The 26,383-nt window shown below is 39.1% G+C and overlaps 1 protein-coding gene across 9 annotated transcripts in view; it reads right to left on the bottom strand.

Annotated features, from left to right (window-relative positions):
* Positions 1-1,526: 1,526 nt before the first annotated feature.
* ksr1a (kinase suppressor of ras 1a) overlaps positions 1,527-26,383 on the bottom strand; it is a gene marked incomplete at its 3' end in the record, with an annotated part of 33,179 nt that continues 8,322 nt past the window's right edge. For 3 of the 9 annotated variants that reach the window (XM_079599400.1, XM_079599399.1, XM_079599394.1), the window contains exons 2-19: positions 18,708-18,848; positions 16,358-16,505; positions 14,825-15,287; positions 13,303-13,478; positions 11,794-11,863; positions 11,616-11,699; positions 11,049-11,110; positions 10,853-10,962; positions 10,464-10,632; positions 10,197-10,238; positions 9,004-9,052; positions 8,854-8,917; positions 8,274-8,767; positions 7,081-7,177; positions 6,861-6,994; positions 6,556-6,687; positions 6,336-6,471; positions 4,107-4,253 (exon numbers count right to left, since the gene is read on the bottom strand). In XM_079599400.1, the coding sequence (XP_079455526.1) occupies positions 4,107-4,253; positions 6,336-6,471; positions 6,556-6,687; positions 6,861-6,994; positions 7,081-7,177; positions 8,274-8,767; positions 8,854-8,917; positions 9,004-9,052; positions 10,197-10,238; positions 10,464-10,632; positions 10,853-10,962; positions 11,049-11,110; positions 11,616-11,699; positions 11,794-11,863; positions 13,303-13,478; positions 14,825-15,287; positions 16,358-16,505; positions 18,708-18,839 (2,709 nt within the window). In that variant the 5' untranslated portion in view covers positions 18,840-18,848. Of the gene's footprint in view, positions 2,706-4,106; positions 4,254-6,335; positions 6,472-6,555; positions 6,688-6,860; positions 6,995-7,080; positions 7,178-8,273; positions 8,768-8,853; positions 8,918-9,003; positions 9,053-10,196; positions 10,239-10,463; positions 10,633-10,852; positions 10,963-11,048; positions 11,111-11,615; positions 11,700-11,793; positions 11,864-13,302; positions 13,479-14,824; positions 15,288-16,357; positions 16,506-18,707; positions 18,849-20,119; positions 20,167-25,221; positions 25,351-25,443; positions 25,463-26,383 lie in introns of those variants that run through there. The other 6 variants (XM_079599402.1, XM_079599395.1, XM_079599398.1 and 3 more) reach the window with 5 other exon arrangements.

Raw genomic sequence — 26,383 nt, forward strand, 5'->3', positions numbered from 1 at the left:
TTTATGTCTAAACTTGGAAAGTAAATTATATTTTAGTTTGTGTAAAAGCATACACTCCAAGTCTCTTCTTTCCAGTCACATGCTGCAAAGGAAACAGATTCACGAATCTGGGGAAACGCAGAGAGAGAGAGCAGAAGAAAGAGCAGCTTGTTGCAGGCAGTGCGAGGCGCTGTGTGAGTAAAACTCAAAGAGATGCCGGAAACAGCATGGTCGATGCAGAACAGTGAATGCTCTCAGACACAGAGAAATTAGAAGCTGCCTCGAGACACAAAGCAAACCTTTGTGAAGAGCCCTGAAGCTCAAACCTCCACAGTGGAAACAGTGAATGGACAGTTTCTCAAGAGTCTCCAGACCTAGTAGTCATGGTATTCACAAGAATATGGACTGCTGGCAACAAGCTGCTGGGTTCACAGGGTTTTTGATAGTTCATTTACTCACTGACAGTTGAATGCCCTGATATGGGCTAAACATGTTCTGCACTTGAATGATATGATATTAATTATTAAATAAAAACAAAATTGTCTTTTATTTATTAATCAGTACATAAAACTGCAGGGTTATATCTTTAATAGACACTGAGGGAGTTCTGTCATCTATTCTGTTTGTTGTTGTTGTTGTTTTTTTATCAATGGTAGGACGGTCTTAAACTGATACCCTCAAACTCTGAATATGCTTACAGTCTTGAAAGAGGAAAATATTTTTTAAAGAATTATCCAAGCAACTTTTTAAAGACTATGCGTTATTAATGGCTTCACTATGCTAGTTAAATTGTGTGAACCTGTGCTTTGGTACACTTGACCCCGTTTCCAGTTATGGAATGGACTTCCTGCAACACTATGTAATACTGACCTCTAGAGGTCATTACTGGCATAAACACTGTGTTCCACCCATAGGTTCCCCACCGCAAATTAAGTCTCCAACGAACGACACAGTTAGTACGAGTTATTTTCATCATTATAAATATAAAACTGTCCTAGTTAACCTATGGTTATGTGCTTACAATGACAGTCTCTGAGGCAGTTGTTGTATTTGTCCATCATTCCCCGCTAAAATGTAGGCCTACATATTAGTGGTTGACACAACAGTGGTTATATTATTATTTGGTTCACCAGTGGCTTAACTCTCTTAAATTTCATGTAGGATGTTCAAACACAAACGTTGCTTTCATGTTTTATGGGGACTCACTTAATATGATTTATACGCTGGTTTCCTCATGGGGACCAAAAAATGTCTTCCAAACTTCCAAAAAAGCAAGGATTTTGGATATTGTATTGCCATCTTTGTGGGGACATTTTGTCCCCATAATGTCGTATACTGTCTATGCATAATGTATAGTTTACATTATGGACGGTGGCCTACACACCCACACACGTGTAGCCTACTTCAGGTTTAAGCACATTCTGTGTACTGCGATAGAACCCATTTCATCCCCCCTGACGTCACATCACTAGTCTCTGCAAATCCCCGGGATCCTTTTCAAAAATGTCTAACGTGTATAGATCCTATGGTATAGATCTGAACACAGTCACGTGACAAGCTCGATTTTATTGTCTTTCAAGGATGAGAACAGACACTGTGTACAGTAGCCACATGCAATACAAAAATATGACTGTACATGACATGTATCGACCCATTCTAAAAAAAGTTTTCCATGTTTGTTTTTTTTGCTTCTTTTTTTTTTTTACATGAAAAAATATAAAGAATATTTACATCTGGGATAGCACAGCAGTACCTATTCAAAATGTCATGATGTACAGTATATATATTTATTTATATTTATATAAAATGTCCATATAAATATTAAAAGAATTCTGTTAATTGAATGTACAATAAATAAACCATATTTATACATAAATATTTTACATTGTCATTGATATTTCCAAACCACAAAGTCCAGTCTTTCACAAAACAAACAAACACACACCCTTCCACATACACAACGTTACAAACACGCACGTTACACACAAACACACATGAGAGTTCATGTTTACACAACTTATGGAACACTGTTCTGCTGGGTTCATCGAAATCTCACTTTAATGCAAGCGTTCAGCATCTTCGCAGTGGAAACTCAGTAGTCAGATGAGAAGACGCACATGCTTCTCTTTGGCTCATTTTCGCAATCTGTACTCAGAAATGGCCCTTCTATAACCCACACCACATTTTTCATCAAGAACATTATCTTTTGCGAAACAAAATGTCTACTATCGGACAGCATGGAGAAGGAGTGACAACTAGAGGTGTGTTAGTATGAACCAGGCGAGCCAATCAGAGACAGAATCAGCGCATGTCACACAGGACTAAGAGGCACCAAGAACACGAGAGAGGGAGAGAGAGATAGAGAGAAAGAGAGAGAGAGAGAGAAGGAGAACATCTTCATTGCAGTGTCATTGAATCCTGCGAAACCAACAGGAAACGCGTCACGTGATGTCACAAAAAACCGGAGCAGGATGGGAAGAGAGAACCAGTCGCACACTCCGAAAATAATAGTAGGAATAGGAATTAAAAAAGGCAAAGCGTTTCATTTTACGCATCGCCACGGCAGTCCCCCATCCCACCACCCACAGAACCAAAGAGAGATAGAGACGGAACAGCAGGCGATGTTAGTTTGTAAGTCCAGAAGAGGTCAGGCTTTCAGCAGGCATGCAAGGCAGGGCCAGGAATTGTGTTTTGCATTGCTCATGTTTCAGGCACGTGGCTACAACCTACGACAACAAGAAATAAATGATAGACAAAAAAAGAAAGAAGCAGATTAGAGAGAGAAAGCAATAGTTCTAGAGTTATGAATTTACAGGAGAGGAAATCAACAGTAGGACAGAATTTGATAACGGTGCATTTCTTGCAAAGGTGCTTTCAAGATGGCAGCTACATTGATGGACCACCTTTATATACAATACAACAGATTACAGATAAGACTGGAGTCTCCATATTAAACAAGCAAGCTTCGTTTTAAGTGGAAATACATTACTTGAATAGTTCACTTAAAAATGAAAATTCTGTCATCATTTATTCACCCTCAAGTTGTTTCAAACCTGTATGAATTTCTTTCTTCTGCTGAACACAAAGGAAGATATTTTTGATGGACCCCATTGACTTCCATCTGGGGTTTTTTTCATCAACTGACATTCTTCAAAATATCTTCCTTTGTGTTCAGCAGAAGAAAGAAATTCATATAGGTTTGAAACAACTTGAGGGTGAGTAAATGATGACAGAATTTTCATTTTAAGTGAATATTCCTTTAATGCACCTTTAGGATTAATAAGGAATGTGCTGAAAGATGGGAAAGTATTATAATGATTATTATTATTGGCTGGCCATCCATAGGGTGTTTTACTGTTTCCCTGTCACGCTACACAGGACAAGCGGTTTAAAAAATAATTAAAATAATTAAATAATAATAATATTTTATCAGACGACCCACCCAGCAAAAACGAATTTCCAGGAGATGACAACAACCCCCTCCCTCATTGATATAAATATATATATATAATATATTATGTGCTAATTTAGTCATTCACGTAATGCGTTTCCTCATTCTTCATTCTATTCGTGCGCTGGAAGTACAAGTTATGAAGTTGAGTGTGACGAATAAAGAGGCGAGGGTCTCCACAAAAGCAGAACACAAGTGGTTACAAAAGATGCATTTGAAACATGTGATAATACCAGGTGTTACGGTAATGTGTCTTGGCTGACCACTTGTGATCAGGTTCACCGAAAACGCATCTCAATACCATGTGGAAACGGGCTTGTTCCGTCTCGCCTGCTCGATTACCGGGATATTGTATTTAATTTGCAGGCGTCAGGGAGCCGCTATCAATATGCGGGAGACTCCTGGAGCTTCCTGGAGAGGTGGGATGTCTGTTTTATGATTTATGGATTGATTTTTCCAATTAAAAAGTTCCCAGGGCTGATACTGCTCATCTGAACAGAGACAACTGAGACATTTGCTGTCTGCTGATAAAAAAGAATGAACTGAACAAGATTAAAATACTCCTAGTGAAGAGAGGACCAGGCAGGAAGTAACCGAACAAACAACACTTATAAAGTGTGTTGTCGTTTCTGTGCCGGTTTCACCTGTTTGTCCTCTTTTTACAGTGTGCTACATTCTAGGATACATACTCTGCAGACTTCCAGAAGTGCCCAGGGTGAGAAAGACGGCGGTTGAGTTTGGGCAGTTTCTCCAGCATGTCGGCCACCTGTGTGAATGTGGGCCGATTCCGGGAGTCATATGACCAGCAGGCAGACAGAATCTCCTATGGGACAGACAGGAATTGAGCAGTCAGCACTAACATCTGAAGTTTTTACAAGGAAAACTTCTGGGATACATCATTTTGTATCCTTTGTGGCTCACAGAGCGCTGTTGTAACATGAAATTAAATATAAATAATTGATCAAACACAGCACTATTTTCACAAGGGCTAGCAAGAAACAAGATTATGAATGTTGAACTAAATGCGACATGTTTGGTTTTGTGTTTCAATGTTATTTCTGATGCGGTTTATTAATCGCTGTCAGAGTAATAAACTAGTCAGTTCAAATGGGAGGGCTGAAAATTATTTATATAAACAAAGTACCGGTAGTCAAATAAATCTTATCCTTCATTAAGAAGAAACTATGAAATCATGAAAGTGCGATAAATTAACCCCAGTGATATTTTGCATTGATTGACACATTCAACCCCCACCCCCCCCAAAAAAAAAAAAAATCTGTGATATATACTATTCTATCATTTATTTTGTCAGCTATTTTTTTCTGTATTAATCGGATTAATTGTATTAATCTGACTGATCAAGTTTCCTTGAGCTGTGGAAAGACCCCAAACAAACAACCACATACATTATACAAAATAATCATTAATAATAATTAAAATAAAAAATAAGAATAATAAAAAAAGATATATTTTTGTTTAGTATTTTTATATATTTTTATATTACAAATAAATAACTACATAAAAAAAGATATATAATAAAATAAAAACAATTTTTATATTAAAAATATTATTATTAAACAATGTAATTATTATTTGTTGTCATTTATTACTTATTACTTAAAGGGATACTTCACCTCTGGAAAGTTGAATGTGTATTTTAAATGGGTCATTTATGTAGTAGAAATGTGAAATTATTTTTGAATTTGGAGCCTTCTAGACTGAGAAAAGCCAGAAAAATGTATTTTTGGCTCATGTGGATGAAAGACAACAACTCCCAGAATGCACTTGCTTCACTGCCCTATGAGGCCACTCCCAAGCCACGCCTATCGGTAAGAGCGCACTCAGCGCAGTTAAACAACTAGGCTAGGCTACTAGTTGACTCTAAACTTAAAAGACGCCGTTTTATCGTGAGTCTCCGTGACAAGTCTGTCCGGGATTGGCCGGAATTGACCCAAAATGTCTGGGATTCGGCTTTTGCCTTCTACAGTCGACATTCATCATGTTTACTGTGGCGAGCAGGACAAGGCTGAGGGCCGCGGGAGAACGACGTGAGGCCGGTGGTGTGATTACTGATGAGCGGCACCTGTGAGACGCACCAGTCTCGTATCTCTCAGGGAGGAGCGGGAATTTTCTTAGCAATGCTAAAACGCACATCAACCGATCACTTGTTTAGCGTTCATGTAAACACTACATTCAGATTCATCAATCGGAATGAATTCAGTTAGATTGAAACAAAAGGTGTGCATGTAAACAATGAATGGCAACTGCAGAAAGCAAAATCCGAATCCCGGACATTTTGGACGATCCCGACCGCCGGACATGTCCGGGAAAAAGGATGTGTGGTAACCCCTACTTCTCAGCTTTCTCCACAGAATAAGAACATGTTAGCTTAGCTTCCAAATAAAAGATGGCTGACACTATTTGTACTATAGTGAGATCCCACCCTCTATGGGTGGGTTGAAAACATGCAGAACTAGCTTCTTCTACTGGCTGTAGCCTCTAGCCTCTGGCCAAAAAATCCTCCGATGGCGCAAAATGACGATTTTTGCGTCAGAGGATTTTTTCCAGACAAAAAATACATAAATCTCTCGTCTCTGGGGGATATGAGGGAGGGAAGCATGGCAATTCAAAAATACTACAGGTTTTCTACTGATACAAAGCTTAATCCTAAATGCTGAAGTATCCCTTTAATTATCTTTTATAATATGTTAATAACTTTAATTATTATAATATATTATTATTATTATTCTTTGTCCCATATGGTCTAGCTGTTACATTACCTTATTTTCATCAAAGGCAGCCTGGGTTCGAGTCTTGGCATGCAAAGTGACGTGGAGTAGCAATTTCACTGCATCCTACTGAGCATGTGTCAGATAATAAATAAACTTTAAAATGTGGCACTCACCGTGACCTCTTTTCCTAGGTTGATCTCTGCCAAGACCCTCCTGATGCCCTCTCCGCTGCCCACCTGCCAGATGGTGGCCTCTACGGGCTGACAGGTGATGGGCCAGTCTCTCGCCTGCAGCTCGTACCAGATGGTGCTGAAAGAGTGCAGATGAAGGCAGAAGGTCAACGCTGCTCTGTTTTGTCGGAAATGTATGTCTAAAGTCAAGTATATTTCTCACCCAAAGGCATAAACATCAGCAGCATTAGAAAACGGAAGTCTGTCCTCGTTGTTGCCGGGGCTCATTTTACGCACGATCTCCGGAGCCAAATAACAGATCCAGCCGTGAGGAAGTTTCAGCTCGTTTTCACGTCTAAAAACACAACCCATCCGGTTAGCAACTGTGTCATGAAAACAATCCACATTATCAAGAGTAAAGGTGCGGTCACATTAGAAACATTTTGGGAATTCTCCCAAACGATGGGTTCCTACTGAGATGACAACAGCAACGGTAAATGTGAACGCACCTTTAACGCAGTGACTTACCGGCCCTCCTGAACCACTCCAGAGATCCCAAAAAGGCCAAAGTCAGTGATGACGACTTTATTTGTGTCATGAAAGACATTTTTCGATTTAAGGTCTTTGTGAACAATGCCCTTAGCATGAAGGTAGCCCATCCCCTAAAATACAGGAAACACAAGCAAGACTTTAATCGTACGAAGACGTGCAGATGTACAACACATCCACCGATAAACGCAAACGCTACCTTCACAATCTCCTGCGCAATCTGCCGAGTCTTATTGATGTCCAGTGTGTTTTTCGTGTCCCTCACGACGGAATACAACGTCCGACCTTTGCAGAAGCTGTTGGGAAATTAAAGACATGCTTGTCAAAGATCATCTGTCGACCGATTTGCCCCCTGTATGACCTGATACTAGGGCTGTGCAATTAATCAAATTTTAGTTTCAGATTTTTTGGGGGGCTAATTTTCATCAAAATATACTTTAGAAATATCGCTACCATAGACAGTAAAAAAAAAAAAAAAAAGATGGACAGCACGTCTCTTCTTAATTCCACTGTAGAAAAATGACACAGCTGTCATGACGTTACACATCCTTTTTAGAGCATCAAATAACTAACTAAAACCAAACTTATTGGAAAAATGAACACATGAACATACTTCTGTGATAAGAACTACCGGTACCTAAAATGACGGAAACGATTTTTGGAAAAAATTATTTGAAGTGGAATTGGATTTTTTAGTTCCAATTACATGGAGAGGGCGGGGTTTATAACCTATACTGCAGCCAGCCACCAGAGGGTGATCAAAATGCTTTGTCGTCACTTTTCAGGACTTTCGGCACACTTGATCGCTACCATGAAATAAATTACCGGTTCTCATGTATGGTTTTGGTCATATTGCCCACTCATAGGGACAGATTTTCTAAATGCTTGCGCCAGCACAAACCCTCTTTTGACGTTTAAAAACCACTGTCAGTATTTACTAAAGACACTCAGTGAAAAGTTAGCGATGAAAAGGCGGGTGCGGTTATTTTTTGCGGCTGACCTTATTGCATATGCTTTTATAGGAGTTTTCCTTTCAAATGCAACATTTATGGGAGAGTATAAATAAATCACGCAACATGATTTACTAAGGTTTGGGTAGCCAATTTACTGGTATTCGCGCCATTATTTAACAGCAAAAAAGCATGTCTTAAAGGGATAGTTCGCCCCAAAATTTTTAATTCTGTCGGGTCTGGCCTTTAATTTGCACACTGAGTAGATCACCTGCAGAACTTTCCACTCCCATCTGAGCTTTTATGGGATTGCAGTCTCGCGCTAATTTAAAAAAAAAAATTGATCTGACCCATAATCGTGTTGAATAATCACAATTACAATATTGACCAAACCGTGGTCATGATTTTTGTCATGATCTAGCAGCCTAAACTGAGACGTTACCTAGTAATGATGGCGAGATGAGGCGGGGCCATGCAAGCTCCCATGAAGAGGACGACGTTCTCGTGGCGCGTCTGTCTGTAGTTCATCACCTCCTTTTTGAAGAGCTTCAGGTGGTCCTGGTTGTTTCCGTCAATCTCCAGGAGTCGGATGGCCACCTCTCCGTGCCAGCGGCCGCGATGAACCCGACCCCAGCGGCCCTTCCCGATGAGCTCGCCGAGATCCAGCTGCTCGAAGGGAATGTCCCACTCCTGCAGGTACACGCTGGTCTGGCTGGCCTTACGGGAGATGGGACCCTTCCAGTGGGTTCCTCCTCGCGTGCTGGGCAGGTCGTCCAGCTCGTCTCCTTCATACTCTCCTTCTGAGCTTGGGTTCAGCTCTTCCATGTCCTCCTCCTCTTCATCATCCTCGAGCTCTTCCTCCTCTTCTTCCTCTTCCACCGCTACATCCTCTTCCTCCTCTGCTTCTATTTCCTCCTCTTCCTCTTCCTCCAGTTCCTAGACAAGAGGAACCAGCTACTATGAGTTTTCTCAGCAGTGATGGGAGCGTTATCATATCAGAATCAGTTCCACGCGCGTCTCACCTCTCTGTCGTCTTCCTCGTCTTGTTCCGCATGCATCTCCTCCAGTGACGGGTCGATTTCATTACTGCGCACAAAATTAAACACTATCTGAATGCAGAACATGTAGGAGTATATTTATGCTTATGTGCAGTACATTTCACAGTTGCTTACACTGTGTCTGGGAGTCCATCGGAATGAAGGATGCTGGGACTGCACACGTCTGTGAACAACATGAAAACATTGAACAACTTTTCACATTTGACAGAATATATTATACACGGTCACTGTACACAAATCATTTCTTTCTGAAAGGATACAGAATTACTGATATTATTATTGGTCAAATGTAAAATGCAGTGTCATAAATCACCAGCAGGGTGCAGCTCATCTCACAAGCACAAGCTACTCTTGAGCAAAAACCAAATTAGACACCAGCATGCAAAACATGCAAAACACATTACTTTAGGGTTTAGGCACTGCTCAGATTTGTAGGTGGAAAGACTCTGCTAGCCATTTTGCAGCTGCAAATCTGCTGAAATTCTTTGTTTCTTACAGGGAATTCACAAATTTATGGAAATAAGTATAAGGTGCTTTATTTAGGCCTTATACCCGCAAACGTGGTGTTAATGGATCACCAGTGTCTTTTCAGAATCCTTTTCATTCAGTGTTATTTTAGTATTATTTATATAATATTATAGTATTTATTTATGTTGAATCAGCTTTTTTAAAATATATTTTCAGTTTTAATTTTCAGTGTTAAAGTTTTAGTAATGTTAAGCGATTTTCTTATTTTTAAGAAAATCAGTTTGGCTTAAAACATTTTTTTCAAGTATTTCAACTTATTTTACTTCAGTTAGGTGCTCATTTCTAATTTTCATTTCTAGTTTTTCATCTAATACGCATTTTATTTTATTTCAATAATTTTATAGTTTTACTCACAATAACACTATTACTTTAAAATTGTAGCTAATTCATTTGACAAAATATTTATTTATTTATTGTCCTTTTTGAATAATTGTATTTATTTAAAGTTATTGGAATATGCTTTAACTAATAGACATTTTATTAAAAAATAAAAATAAAAGACATTGGCGAAATTGGATATTTCATCCTCTGATAGCAAAATTACACTGCAAGAATGGAAATGTACTATACTGGATATATGCAAGAGTACATATTATAGTGCTTTATACTGTATATGATACTAAATAACGATGCATTTATATATTATGATATAGCGATCATTTGATCACCATTTGAAGAGTAACTGCGCTGAAAACTGTCTATTGAATTTGCACCACTGAATCCTCAATGTCATTATGAGGGCTGAAGAACATTTACAGACTTTGTGTTTGTTAACTCACCAGGGAAAATAAACTGCTGTCGGTGCTGAAAATAACAGGCAGCTTTGCCACAGAGGAGGAAGAGAGGAAGAGAGGAAGACAGGCAGGAAGCCGACAGAGAGACAGTCTGAGGTTAGAGTTGAAGTCCCATTATGCTTTATGTTGAGTTAGAATGTTAAGATACAGTTCTGAATATCAGCTTTCTTTTACACTGGATTAATGCAGATGTCTTTTGTGTATTAATCAATGCATTCGTTTATTGCAGCGTCAGTGTTTACAGGTGCCTACCTGGAAAGTGGAAGCGGTTGTCACGGTGACCCTTTGGGGAGGGGTTTGGGGGCGGGGTTACACTGGGAGGGTTGCTCTGCTGGAAGGGGGCGGGAGAGGAGGGCGTAGAGGAAGTGGTGGAGGACGGGTTACTGCTGGAGTCCAGTTGATTCAGCGCGGGCGGTTGATCCTGCCAGAAACAAACCAACTGCTTTTAATGCTCTATTACAAGAATAACTGATAAAGACTCTGGCTAAGTTCAGTATGGAATACTAGCATACTGCACATTGTGGAGTTTACTGTATACTGCATCCTATTTAAAAACAGTATGTGAGATGCATAATCTGAGAAATATACATACTGAATACTACAAAAACAGAACAAGTTGTATGCTAGTTTAAAATCGGTACCTTCTTTGTTATTGCCTTCGGTAGTGTCCCGAACTGTGGAGCTTCAGGTGGACGGTCCACAGGGTTGTTGATGTCTGAGGGTACAGACTCGGTCCTACGAATCTTTGTGACTGAGAGACGCACATGAAATTGTTAGAAAAACATGTCTGTCATGATTGATGTTCTTATGTGTGAGCAACAAATAAGACAGACTTACTGGGCAGGAAGGAGATTCTGCAGGATGGAGCTTCTTTAGTGCATTTGTTGTGACACTTTAACCTACAAGTAGAAAAGATGACAAATGAGTGCGTGATGTTTACATTTACACAAATATGAGTGTAGTTTCCTTGGGTGAACCTCACAAAACTTGTCAATAACATTTACGGGTTATATATACTGTATATATATACATAAATAATGGTAGTTTTTCTATACTGAATTCACCATTCATTGTTTAATTTTTTTTATAACAAGTCATTGCATTCAGACTATACTACTATCCTTACTATACTACAGTAAAGACAATTATATTTTTTGCACTAATTTAATGCAAATTTAGTAATGAGAAATGTTTTTAATTGTCATCAAACTAACCGTGAAATCAAAATGGACTATTCTTATTTTTTATGGAATTTTGCAGTATTTATTATAAATGTTTTATCAGTGCGCATCATTATTATTTTTTTAATTCATGTGCTCTCGTAGTGTTAAAAAAATCTTTTGAAATATGAAATATGACTAATTTCTTCGTGAGAGCCACCACTTAGTACTTTTTTTTACTCACCTGCAGTGTTTACATTTCACCCCAAAGATCATGTTTTTCTGGCACACTTGACATGTCTGGGAGAGCCAGGACTTTGTAGAGAACCTGTAAACATAAAAACACACATCTTTATGTCTCCAGGACATAATTCAACAAGCAGTTTTTGATTGGTGAAGTAAGCTCACAGGGGCGTGGTTACCTGTGAGTGACAGCCAGACCGATGTCTCTCCGCAGAGCCTGAGGTGAACTGCGGTGGACAGTGACATTATCTAGAGAGAAACAGAACAGACAGAGACAGTTTGAATGACTTTCATTTGATTAAGTATTTCTAATCAACACGGTTTGAGGCCCTGTTTACACCTAGTATTAAGATGCGATTTAGTCGATCGGATCACAAGTAGATGAGGGACACACACACTCGTTTACACCTGGTGTTTTAATCCGTCTCTTTTGTCCACTTTCAACAACTTCTGTCCTGATTTCTTCGAGGGGAGGGTCTATGGCGGGTAAATGTATGGGATTTTTCTGATCTTTCGATCTAATGGACAAAATAAGCTTGCGCAATTTACATATGAACACAACCAGAGACGACAGAAAAACACACGAAGAGCATCGGCTTCCGTTTCTGCTCTGACAGCCGCAAGACCAGCCGAACACTGTGATTGTGTGTTAGAAATCAGGAATGGTGAGAGAACATTGTGCTTGGTATGTTTATCATCTTCCATAAAAACTTGTTTAAATCAATGTCTAAATCCTATCTGGCTAGTGCGTTTCACATAATGTTGCCGGTCTTTTGTGGCTGTTCGAACACGTTCGACCACATGAGCGTTTACACTACGAAAGCAATCCGGTCAATGCGCTTTCGATTACCTCTGTAAGTGGTTGAAAGTGGACAAGCTCAAAGCGTTTTAGGGGCCGCTTACACGACACACGAAACGGAACACTTTTTTGGCATTTTTGGCCGTTAATTTACACGGCAACTGCGTTTTTATGAGCCTGAAAACGCTAACTTTTGAAAACGAAGTGCAAGTTTTTGAAAACGATATTGTTATCGTCTCAGTGTAAACTATAAAACAGTGACGTCATGCATATTACGTGATCAGTCTATAGGCACATGTGCTTCTTTACAAAGTGGCATCGCCATCTACTGGCCTGGCAGCAGAATACAGCAATTTTAAATGTTTTCGCAGATCCATTTGAATGAGGAACGTTTTGACAACGTTGTCGTCTGTACGCGAAGGAAAACGTGTCCGTTTTAAGTACATCGTAGTCGTGTAAACCTACTCTTTGACCCCGTTTACACATATATTTAGCGTCATCCACTTGTGATCCGACTGATCAAAAAGCATCTTAATACCAGGTGTAAACAGGGCCTTAGACATAACATAACCGCCAGATAGACCTCCAAAACACAAACACTCGTCTAGACTCAGTAGCAAATGCTCAGTAAACAGCTGTGCTTTTACAAAGTGCTGCTGGTGAATCATTTACTCCGCTCCCTGCAAACCGCCAGTGATCGCAGGAGTATTTGAGTGTGTAGAGCAGGTGAGAGCTTCCTCTTCACTCTGAGAGGTTGAACTGTGACCTCAGTCTGATCAGCATTCAGCAGGCACTTCACTGCAGTCTGGTCTATTTGAATTGAAGATCTTCTCCTCAGTCAAGAACTATGCATGTGTCTGAAATGCTGTAATTGTGCTGTTGAACTCACTCCTCAGACCGATGTGCTCTTCCTGTAGTGTGGGTGTACCAGGCAAGGTGTACGGGGCCGTGGCGGGTGCCGCCCCAGGGGTCCGAACGGAGAGAGTGGGCGAGCGTGATGGAGAGTCCTCACAACTGTTCCCATTAATTTGGACATTCAGAAACAGCTTGTTCTTCTTCACACACCTAAGAACAACAAAAGTCAGTGTGATCTCAGAGGGATCACAAAGTGACTGAGCGATATATATTGGTCAGACCGATTAATCGGTCGATATCTGGCTATTCTGGGATTATTGCATTAATCTAGATAGTATAACTGTCCTGACCATGTGCATTTCCAGTTTTAAAATATATTTTTGTCAATTTAAAGGGTTTGTAAAATAAACATTTAAAAATGTATTTACATCTCACATTTTATTTATTATAATTTATATATTATAATAATAAAAAAACATTTATATATTATATTTCCTTAACTATGTAGTCAAACTCAACCATTTAGTACAATTCACGTAATCATTCATTCATTTAATAGTTTCTAAAATAAATTCATATGCAAGCATAATTTAATTAATTTATTATTAAGCATTTTTATGCATTGACATAATTTAAATTGATCTAATACTAATTACTAATTTCCAGCTTTTAGCATAAGCGTCCAGAAAAGTTTTTTACAAAAGGAAAAAACAAAAGGTTTTTAAGATTATGAGACATTTTGGTCAAGCGTGTCCAAACTTTTGACTAATTTACTGAACTCATTATTCTATGTTCATATTGTTAGTGCAAATGGTAATGACATCATCACAGATTGCTATTAGTCACTGCACAGAAAAATGCATGACTCATGAAAAAGCAGTCAATGACTGTAAAATAATTCAAGTGATTTAACCCTGTAAAGTCTGACAAATATAATAATAGCCTGAAAAAATATAATTTTTATTGTTTGCATATGTGTTTTTTTGTAAATTATCATATTTGATACATTTAAGTGGCACATACAGTATAATATAGGAGAATATGGAGCTCATGCACGACTCGTGAAGGAAAAAACACCTAAATCTTATCCAGAGGCCCAAACTGAGCAAAAATATGCAATTTAGAGCAGTTGATGATATTTATATGGCCAAAAATAAGACATTCTGATAGCTTGTAAAGTAAACCAGTGAGATCTTTATAACAGTATAGGAGACTACTTACATAAAAGGCATATAAATATCAGTAGTCGCTCTATATCTCCCAATAATATGTCTTTGCAAGATGATTTTTAAATCTGTAGTTTTATGATCAAAGCTCTGTAGTTTTTATTGTGGGGGCAAAACATTTAATGCAATGCAATTCAATGATGATAGAGAGAAGTACAAATAAACATTTCTCTAAAGCCTGAACTTTCCTATTTGATGCTCACAGGATATGTGCGTATCAAATATGATACAGTAGGCTTTATAGTGTTAAATACTTTTACAAAGTACATTTGACGTCCCTATTTGTAGTATGTCAGTGTTTGTACTCTGGTTCATTTCCTCATGACCTACTTGTTTGTGGGCGTGTCTTCGATGCGGTGGCCGAGCTGACTCTCGTGGCTCTTGCTGCGGGTCATCGAGATGTTGGGGAGGAGGTGCAAAACTTTTCGGGAAGGAGGAGGAGGGGTGCAAGGAGGCTTGAGGCGGTGTCTCCTCCGTGAGGGCGGGGTGATGGGCGGAGTCGAGGTGTGTCCGGTGAGTCTGACGGGCCTGGAGGTGTAATACGGACTGGGATCGGTCAGACTCTCTGCGTAACCGTGGTAGATGTGAGCCTCGCCGGCTGACAGGATGTAGCGGGGGTACGGGCAGGTGGTGAGGGGCGTGGAGGGTGTGTTTGGGGGTCGAGCCAGAGGGGACGGGCTGTGGGGTCGCAGGGAACCTCCTAGTAATGGAATCTGGTCCACCGGAGTCAAGCCGCCACTGTCCCGCCTCATGGGCTCGGAGAACCAACAGCCGCTGTCCTCTTTAAACTCCCCTGAAGGAAATACATTTAAAGTCAATTTTCTAAAATCTATTATTGAGATTAGGGCTGCATAATAAGTAGAAATAGGATCAATATTGCGACATGGCTTAATGCAATTTTGAAATCATGCAGACTTCGATTTAATTAAATGACGCTACTGGCTCATCCACACATGTACAGCCCATGATACAGTGCTTCACCGGACTAGAAGCTTTCACTCTGAACCTGGCAGGGTATGCATCCATTGACCAGCAACACATCAAAATAAAAGCTCAAAGGTTTAATATTTAAAAATGTTATTAATATTAGTATTGTAATTTTACAGTTTACTGAATTGTGCAAAAACAGTGAGAATGTGCCATATGCAAACTTAACTGGAGACATTTTTGTGAACTCTGATCACTTTATGGTTACTAAAAGAGGTTTGTGTTAGTTCCTGTAAAGTGCAAACGCCAACATTACAGCCCTAAAAAATGGTTTCCACTCAAAAAAATAATTTTCCAGCTTTTTAAATTATTTTTATTGTGCACTCCCCAACAAAATCACCCCACTCATTTTAGAATGATTAATTCTTTCCAAATATAGCTATTTAAGTCATTTGGTAAACATTGGATTCATATCGTAATTGAGCTATTTCAATTACTTTTGTTTGATTCGTTTATCGCAAAGAGCTGAAAGTCTATAAATTTTGCCAATAAACCTGATTTGCAATGGGGGTTGAACAATTTCGATTACAACTGTAAATGATTTATTGCATTTCATTGTATGCAATTTATATGCATATCATTATTTAGATCATGTTCCCTCATAATCTTTAATCAAAATAACTTCCCCTCCATCTTGCAGTAACATCTCTTCTCTGATGACGTGTTTACTGGCACGACGGCGGGACAACGTGTCACTCATGAGATCGACCAATAGCAAAACACAACCATCCAATCAATTCAAAAGTCCTACCCAAAATTTTTCTTGTTCGAGAATTAGTTTCAGTCGGATAAACGTCACAATAGGAAAAAAAACCTATCGCAACTTCCGTTTCATGCTGACTTTAAGTGCGTGAATCTCGGGGAAAGAGCACCCACCTGACTCAGAGGCACTCTTTAAACAGTTGAGGGCCGCACACAGCCTGGTGCACTCCTCTGAACTGGAGCCCAGCCGTCTCATGGTTTCCTTCACCTGACTGATGGGCATCTGCAGCAGAGCATCCAATGACAGCTTCACGTTCACTGCCTGAAGAGAGCGGGAGGGAGAGAATGACAGTGAGTCCTGTCTAAAATACCTTCTGCGATGTGAAGAAAAACACTCTTAAAGCAATCAGTAAAATGCTGACACATGATCCTAACAGACAGAGGGTTATTCAACAGGTGATTTATGGTCACATACACCACGCACTCTCAGTGAATAAAGCTCTCCACCTCTTCATATTCCTAGGACACATGACCGCTTAGACTAATTAATCTGAGTGGCTAATTACAAACCTGTGTGTGATTGATTTTTAAAAGAGGGACTCCTGAGACTTGACTGATATTAATATCATAATAGCCCAGAATTACTCACACAATCATACTGTAAATATGTGATGAATCTCACAAACTGATATTTTGGGCTTTTTGCCATGTTTAATGCCATTTATAATGGAGAAAGCACAGGATATGATGCTGTGGAGAAGAGTCAAGGGTGATTATGAAGAATACGACACCGCTAAATGTGTTGGATCATGTATGCTAACCTCCAGGCCGAAATTTCAACAACTTTCTTGTTTTTTTTAGTTTATTATGATGTGAAAAAAAATCTCCAGAATCTGCCCTGTTGACATGCATGTGACATACAGTATCATACTGCACATATGCAACTGATCTCGATGAACAGAAAAACAATTGGAAAAGAGGAGAATTCACTTCTCCGTGAGACTGAAATGTAGGAGTAGAGCAGTGTCAGAGAGAGAGAGAGAGAGAGAGAGAGAGAGAGAGAGAGAGAGAGAGAGAGGGGGAGAGGGAAAGAGGGATTGAAAGAGGCTGACTCAGCATGTTGGGTAATTAGAGGTGGTGTATCGGGGGTCTGCTGGGAAAGTGGATGTGGCCAAACTGCCAAAACACAGCAGATTTTCTAATTCCTCAGCTTCACTCAAAGATATTGAACTACAAAGCATAAACACACACACACAAACATGTCCTCGCTCACATACTTTAGCAGTGCCATGATTACATTTTTATTTGCAAATTTCTATTTGTTTATTTGGAAACATGATCTTTTGTTCTGATAGTTAAAATGCAAGAAAGGTGTAGGACTGTCTTGGTTTTGTGTACATAAACATATATATATTAGGGCTGTCAAAAGATTAATCGTGATTAATCACATCCAAAATAAAAGTTTGTGTTTGCATAATATATGTGTGTGTACTGTGTATAATTATTATGTATAAATACACACACATTCATGTATATATTTAAAAAATATTTGCATTTATATACTGTATATACATTTATATCATTTATATTATATATAAATATGTTATATATAAATATAACCAATTTTTCTTAAATATATACATGATTGTGTGTGTTTTTATTTATATAAATAATTATACACAGTACACACACATATATTATGTAAACACAAACTTTTATTTTGGATGTGATTAATCGTGATTAATCTTTTGACAGCCCTAATATATATATATATACAGTATATATATATATAGGGCCATAATGAGCCAAATATAAACATTTGGGTAATTAAATGTGTAGATTACATATAATAATATCCAATAAATATGATTATATAGAAACAAGTTTTTTCTTTGTGCAAAATAATGTTAAATAAAATGTAAAATATAAAAAAAATTATAACTTAATATTTAATCAAATAATTTTTTTATTAAAATATAAATAGTCAGATATACTGTACAGTAACTTTATACAGTCATACATCATATAAACTTTTTTTAATATCAAAATGTATTATTTAATTTTGGTTAAAAAAGAGTAATCTTGTTCCATTTATAATTTGAATTTCTGGTAATCAGAAACATATATGATAGGTCACATTATATAAACACACAATATACATTATCAAAGTACCTGATAGCACCTGATAAGGATTTAGCTGAAATTTTTTCTTTATTTTTTTCTTTATACAAAATATAATTAAAAAAAACATTATTCAGTTTTTGTGTGAAATATTATCAGGACAAATATGACCATTTATTGGCTTTGTGAGTCACCTTATTACATTCTTGAATAGTTTTTTTATGTGTCAAAAATGTGTCACGTTACCAAAGTCCTGAATATTTACAGGACAACCAACAGATATGAATTTAGCTGAAAAGATAAATAATTATCCCCTCTTCTTTAAAACACACACACACACACACACACACACACACACACGCACACATGCACACATGCACGCACTCACGCACGCACAAGTTACCTCTATGAGCTCAGGTCTGGCGTTGATGGTGCGTAACCAGTCCCCCAGCCGTGGGTAGCTGTTCAGGGCCGGCGGCCTTTCTGTGTCTGGCACCTTCTGCTTACACTGCAGCTGTTTACAGATGTACTTCATGAGCTTGACCTGCAGGGGGCAGCAGAGCACAAATCAGATGAGGGAGGAGCCAGTCAGAGCAGGGGCGGAGCCTGAGAGAGGCCTTTATTGGTTTTCACATTCAACCAAACGACAATTTCACATACAGCTGTGTGAACTTAGACAACTGTTACAACATAAGCATGATGGAGATCACAAAGGTCACCAAGAAATGCAAATCAAGTCAATTTAATTGTAATGACAGGTCCTAATGACGTGGGTGTGAATGCATGTTCTTTCAGGATGGAAGGTACGTCAATTAATCAAAGTCACAAATATGTTGAAATCAGCGCCGATCCACAGATTTTCATTACCACAGTGTCTGTCATCAGCCAGATTTCAGCATCAGTCGCACCTGCAAGGCTAATAAATAACACGGCATCAGAGCGCACACAGTTTGAAATCTGACTGGATTTTCTCTCCCTCTTTCTTTTTTTGTGCTCCCCTTCAGCAAACAGGGCTGTCAGCTATAAATAACTGTTATTATATGGAAGGGAGCTGCAGCCCTCCTCATGGGGGCGACGGCACTGCTGGCATGGCAACCGAGTGTCATCGGAACACTGCTGACGGTGGGAGCGTTCTGACATCACAGCTCCACGAGACGCAGAGTTCACACGGAGGCTACACGTCTCGGCCAACGCGGCCGTCGCGTTGCAGTTCGCAGTTGCACGTGCCGCCGAACTCGCCGATTTAGGGCTGCAGGATTTTTCCTCATTCCAGCCTATACAGATTTGGGATGTGCTTTTTCACTCGGATATCCGTCACAATAGAAATTAAAAGACTTTCGCAACTTCCGTTTCATGCCAACTTTAATGTACAATTGTCATAATGCGAGACAAGAACAGCGCATCTATATGACTTATTTTTTCAGAGTGGGATTTGACTATTTGACTGTTTGGATTGCTTATGCACTCTGTTTTTTGACTTCTTCTTGGGGTTACAAGGTGCGTTATGGACATTTGTCTTGGCGCACATTCCTAGTAAAGACTGGATAATAACAATCTTGCACAAACAAACTGCACTGGCTAACGCAGGAGGAATTTTCCAGCTCGGTGCAGAATGCTGACCCACCTCAAATTCACCGATGCACTCAAAAAACCACACCTAGTCCCTCGTTCTGCCTGTATCCAGCTTCCTGGATGGGCCGCACGGACACCTCAGCAGAACAGAAGCGCTGATGACGCAGTGAGACAGAAAGAAGGGAAGGGGGGAAATAGAGGGAGAGAGAGAGAGAGCGAGGGTAGGGTGAGAGGAGGGCTCACCTGCTGTGACAGTTCAGGTCAGCGGCTCACTGACGCACAGAGGCCCGTTACCATGAGGCCGGCGGCCATAAAACGAGTCATCCTTTCACACGTCCCCCTCCGCCGCCCCCCATCCCACTGCTGCCGCCTGCAGTCACTGCTTTAATGAGAACCGCACACTTATACATGCATTAAACAGGCGCTTAATCCCTCGATCATCATTACCAGATACAGATACCAGATACAATCAAACTGATTACTCGCCTATATGTTCAAACTGATCTCTGCATACTAATATACTCCATATGGATTTAAACTGATCCCAAAATCATATTCAAATTGATTGTTATACATTTAATTTGCTCCCTCAGACACTATATGTGCAAACTGACCCACACATACCGAAACTTATCATTATATACTTAAAATGATCCCCATATACTTAAAAGTATGCCCTCATATTTAAATGGATCCCTGCATACTCAGACTGATCACTATACACTCAAATTGATCATTATATACCTAAAGTCAGCATTAAACAGAAGTTGTAATAGTCTTTTCTTCCCTATTGTGATGTATACCCTAAGAAATGTAGGGCGGGACTTGATTTTGTCCATCGGGAATTGATTGGATGGTTGTGTTTTGCTATTGGTCGATCTAATGTGAGTGACAGGTTGTCCCGCCCTCACGCCAGTAAACATCATCAGAGAAGAGATGTTACTGCAAGAGGGAGGGGAAGTTATTTTGATTAAAGATTATGAGGGCATGAATTAAAAAAAAAGTATGTGCACAGATAAATCATTTATAATTAATACGGCGAGATTCCATAAAAAAACAAGAATTGTCAATTTTAATTTAATGGTGATTTAAAATGATGCCCACATATTTAACCTGATCCTTCCTTATATACTTCAAATTATGTCCACATAGTCAAACTGATTCCTTAATATGCTATATATGCAAACTGATTCACACATGATCAAATACATCCCATAATTATATTCAAACAGAAGCCGAATACTCATACTGACCCCTGCGTAGTCAAAATGATTCCCACAGACTGATAACCATCTACTCAAATTGATGTTTATATAAACATTATGATACCCACATATTGTCAGCACTGATCCCAAAAACTCTTTAACTTGACCCCCAAAATACTACTATGTAAGCTATATATATCCAAACAGATTCCCACAAACTTGAACTTGAATCTCCACATCTTCAAATGAAACAGATCCCTAATATATTCAAAATGATACATACATTTTCAAATCATTATCTGTTAATCCAAATGATCCCTACATTCTCAAACTGTTCCTTACATAATCAATCCTTACCAAACTACACTCAGTATGCGCTCTGTCTGAAGCCTTTTGCATTATGATCAGATCTTTGTACTGGGGAATTTCTGGCTGAAAATTCTTGGTCTTTATCTCCATTACGCACCCGCACAGGCGCACACACACGTCCCTGAGAGAAACCAGTACCTCAATAGGTGAATCAGAGCTTCAATGACAACCTCTCAAGAGCCAAACGGTCTCTCTTTTGTACACATACTTCAGCAAAGACCTTGAGTACTGTGTCGCGGCTGAAGCCAACAAAAGACCCGCGCACTGCAGGCGAGCATCTCGTAGCAGACGGGAGAACAAACACCAGTCGGGGTCAAGGGTCACACGCGTAGGAGGACAGGGAACCGAAAACACCTTGTGGGAGGTCAGAGGCGATAAACAAGCAATTAAAGCTCGATTGCTAACAGCTAAATGCTAATTACACCGAGGACAGTGAGCACTCCACTCAATAAAGCTCAACTGCCATTCAAAAGCTTTTAGCCATCGCAGTCAATAGGAAAATTTGTGTCAAGTGCTTGAGGTCTGCGAGTTTTCTACAGCGCTCAGATTTCAGCACAACTAAAAAGGCTTACAACGCAACGGTTTAAAACTACAAGGTCTCATCCGATGCTCACATACTGCACACTTCACACAGGAAGAACTTGAACCATTTCACTAAGCTAAAGAGCTCTATTTTATTGGCATTATCAAGGTGTAATGCAGTTTCTGAATTTGGATATTGGGCCTTCTAGCACTGGTTTGGTTTTCCTTTATTCCTACAGCTACATAAGTTGTAGCATCTATTGTATTACTATTTTGGTGCAGATTTTCATATGCTAACATTAGAGAAACATAAAACATCCCCCTACTTTAGCGCAAGGCTTCCTGTTTGGTTATATTTGGAAACTAACATTCTACTAGGTACTTGGTCTGATAACCAAATAAGAACTGATCCAGAATATTATGTAATGGTTATTTTAGCATTTTTTTTTTTAACCAAAGCCACAAAGAACATTTTAATTTGATAAATTTGTATTAATAAAAATGATTTTATTCAACAATGATGGATTAAATTGATAAGACATTTATAATGTTACAAAAGATTTCCATTTCAAATAAATGCTATTCTTTTAAACTTTCTATTTATCAAATAATCCTGAAAAATTGCATCAAGGATTCCACAATAAAGCAGCACAACAGTTTTCAACATTGATTATAATAAGCACAATGAGCAGCATATTAGAATGATTTCTGAAGGACATGAAAAACGGCTGCTGAAAATCCAGCTTTGCCATCAAAGGAATAAATTACATATTAAAATAATTTACAATAGAATACAGTTATTTTCAACAGTGACATTTCACAATTTTTCCTGTATTTCTAATCAAATAAATGCAGCCTTGGTGAGCATAAGAGACAAACTGACCACAAACTTTTGTTCTGAATAGTAGTGTATATGAAAAGTGATAAATCTATAATTTATTTATCCTCCATCTTCTATAACAAATACCATAGATTGCTGCTTAATTGAAATCATAGTTATATTGATCTAACCATGGTTATGAGGAACCATCGCCCTACTAGAATATTCAGCTTATGATGGTTTTTACGTGGTCTCCAGCTGGCCACCTGGTTTAAGGTAGAACTGGTAAATCACCCTGGAACAGCAACAAAACAACTACCACATCATACAAAACCACCTGAACACCTTAATCTGCAATGACTCAGTTTGTCCAGCAGTATTACCTGTGGTCACTAAACTATAGTTAAAAGGGTAATCAAGGTACAATAAGAGAAGGCTATGACCATTTTCTTAGAAGATCTTCACGATTCTGGGACTAATCGTGGTGTCCACCATAACGGCCACAGCACTGGCATGATTCCTGGTTTTCTAGTCTCACAGCTCAGAGGAAAGCAGAGAAACACCCACTTTCATGTTCTTTTGTTGGTTTGTCTCTGTGAACATTGATTTTGGGGCTTGGCCAAAGCTAGACGGAGATAAACAGGACGATTCTTTGCTGTTGGTGTGAAAGTTAAGGCCGCAGTGTTTTAAAGCCTGCAGAGACACACCAACAGCCCAAGCAATAAAGCCCACCATCTCAACTCCTCTTAACACAGGAGATCCTAACAATGCTAAACACTTCATTGTTGCAGGTTGTGCCACTGTCTGATAGCAGATTTGAAATTGTGTGTTGCACTAACCGTGCAACTGTAACCGGTCCTACTCGACCCGCTCCGAACGAGATTCGAATCAGGGTCTCCGGCGTGGGACGCTAACAAGGACGCTAAAACCGCAGCCTCTAGAGCGCCTCTTGAGGCCAGGTGAGTGAGGTTTACACACACAGCTCTTACTGCCCTACGTCCGTTACACTCATCACCTCCCTAAACCACACTCTTATCCGGGTCACGGCACCAAATGTAATCGGTTCTACACTCTGAGCGGGATTCGAACTGGGTCTCCGGCATGGGAGGCAGGCGCGCTAACAAGGAAGCTAAATACCGCAGTGTATTTAGCGTCAGTCGCTATAGCGTGCCTCTTGAGGGCAGTGGAGTGAGGTTTACAACCACAGCTCTTACTGGCCTACTTCTGTTACACAACTGCCATTGAGATGAATGGGAATGTCAACGGCCAGCTTTCTCCAGGTATTATAGAGCTTGTTGGAGCCGCTACAATTAATGTCTAAATATCTTTGTACTAAATCTTCTTTACTACAATTGTATAGCAGGATAAAATCTCTCTATTCCTGTCTTTTCAATATCATTTCTCATATTCATAGCACATGCATGCATGACACAGATGAAACACATTGGTTCTGTTTGATGACCGCACCAGGTTCTGAGCCTGCCCTGCTGTCTCTGCGCACACACAAACACACATCACTGATAACAATACACTGGTGAAAGTGTGACGTCAGGTTTCCTAGCAACTACACTCCTGGGTCGTCAGTAACGTTTTTTTCAGAGTGGGATTTTCCCACAGACAGAAAACATGGTGAAAGCTAGACATCTTTACAAGGCATGGTCATCTGTCTGTAGTCATAATCTACAAATCTGTGTTCAGAATTTGTTGCATCATCCACTTGTTGCATCATCACATATAAACTGATATAATATTTTTTGCTTACTGAAGAATAAGCAACTTGTTATTACTCAGTGTCAAAACATTTTTGCTCAGATGTTGTAATTTGTATGGTTTAGGAGACTTAAAAGGGATATTTCCAAAATAATAATAATAATTACTCGCCCTTTATGTCATTTCAAACCTCATTGACTGTCATTGTATGGACAAAACAAAAAAAACATTTTTCATAACATCTTCTATATTTCAACTTTCTATAAAGTATAGACATAGATATAGTTAACTATAAGTATCAAAGATATTCTATATATACTACAATTTCTTTGTAGAAAAAAGGAGCAACAATTGAGATTTCTAACAATATAATTAAAATTTAGTTCTATTTTTTTAAATATCTTGGTATCATGTGAATATATTAATTAATAAAAATTACTAGTAGCAATAATTTCAAAGTACCACGGTAATACTAATAGCATCTGAACCATTATACCAGACTTTTTATCAGATAGTTGCTAAATAGATGAGGTTTTTAATCTAACTGATGAATATCTGGGGCAACCTGTTCTCAGACAGCAACACAACATTAGGAAATAACTAAAATGGAGCCATACTTGAATGTGTTGTTCACATGTTAAATGAACCAAAACACTGTAATTTAACGATTTAAATATTATGGTAAGCAACACTGGTGGTATTTGGGGGTGGCGTCACACCTGCCTGACTGCAGATGAGGGTAAACACAGGGACGATGTTGCCATGACGACGGCTCAGTGAGGTCAGCAGGTGTGATTGACAGCCACAGGGCAGGAACACACCCAGCTGCTCAGAGAACACAGACAGATCTGCAGAAAAACGTCAAACAATGTGTCCACAGATACGAGATGCGAGGAAACCACCTGATCCACATTGATTAGCATGTCTCTATGCAATTTCACCTGTCACCCTGGTGTAATGTGCTTAACGCCAATCCCTTCATCTCTTCTTACGCGCTGCCCACCGGCCTCAAATTCCTGCGCAGGAGTTTAATGTCGACCTCAGACAATCCCCAACACTACACATACGAGAGATTTACTAAAACCTACAGCTAATCCCAGCATTGCTTCACAGACGTTTACACATGTAAAGTGTCATGTCACGTGTGGGTCATGTGTCTGCGTACATGCTGACGCCGCCTGACTGATAATCTCATTAGATACAGTATTAATGAGAGTGTATGAGGGATTCTTTCTAGAAGATATAAACATAAATGGACCTGTTCACCCATTAACAGCTGCTAAATAAATATGAAAAATAATTATGATTATAAATACTTTTACTTATAATATGTATAAAATGACATGGACAAGGTCAATACGATCTGCTGAAGTTCAAACTGAGCATCAGAATATGGGGAAGAAACGTGATTTAAGTAACTGTGTACATGGCAAGGTTGTTGGTGGTGCTGCTGATCTACTAGGATTTTCAAGTACAACCTTCTCTAGGGTTTACAGAAAATGGTCATAAAAAAAAAGAGAAAATATCCAGTGAGCGGCAATTCTTTGGCAAAAATGCTTTGTTGATGCCAGAGGTCAGAGGAAAATGGCCAGACTGGTTTGAGCTGATAGAAAGGAAACATTAACTCAAATAACCACTTGTTACAAAGGAGGTCTGCAAAAAAGCATCTCTGAACACACAACGTGTCGAACAACATGAACGCATGGATCCACCCTGCCTGTATCAACGGTTCAGGCTGGTGGTGGTGCTGTAATGGTGTGGGAAATATTTTCTTGGCACATTTGGGGCTCCTATAGTATCAATTGAGCATTGTTTAAATGCCACAGCCTGAGTATTGTTGCTGATCAATACCATTCCTTTATAAGCACAGTGTACACATCT

Source organism: Phoxinus phoxinus (genome assembly GCF_949152265.1).
Source record: "Phoxinus phoxinus genome assembly, chromosome: 23".
Taxonomy (NCBI): Eukaryota; Metazoa; Chordata; class Actinopteri; order Cypriniformes; family Leuciscidae; genus Phoxinus; species Phoxinus phoxinus.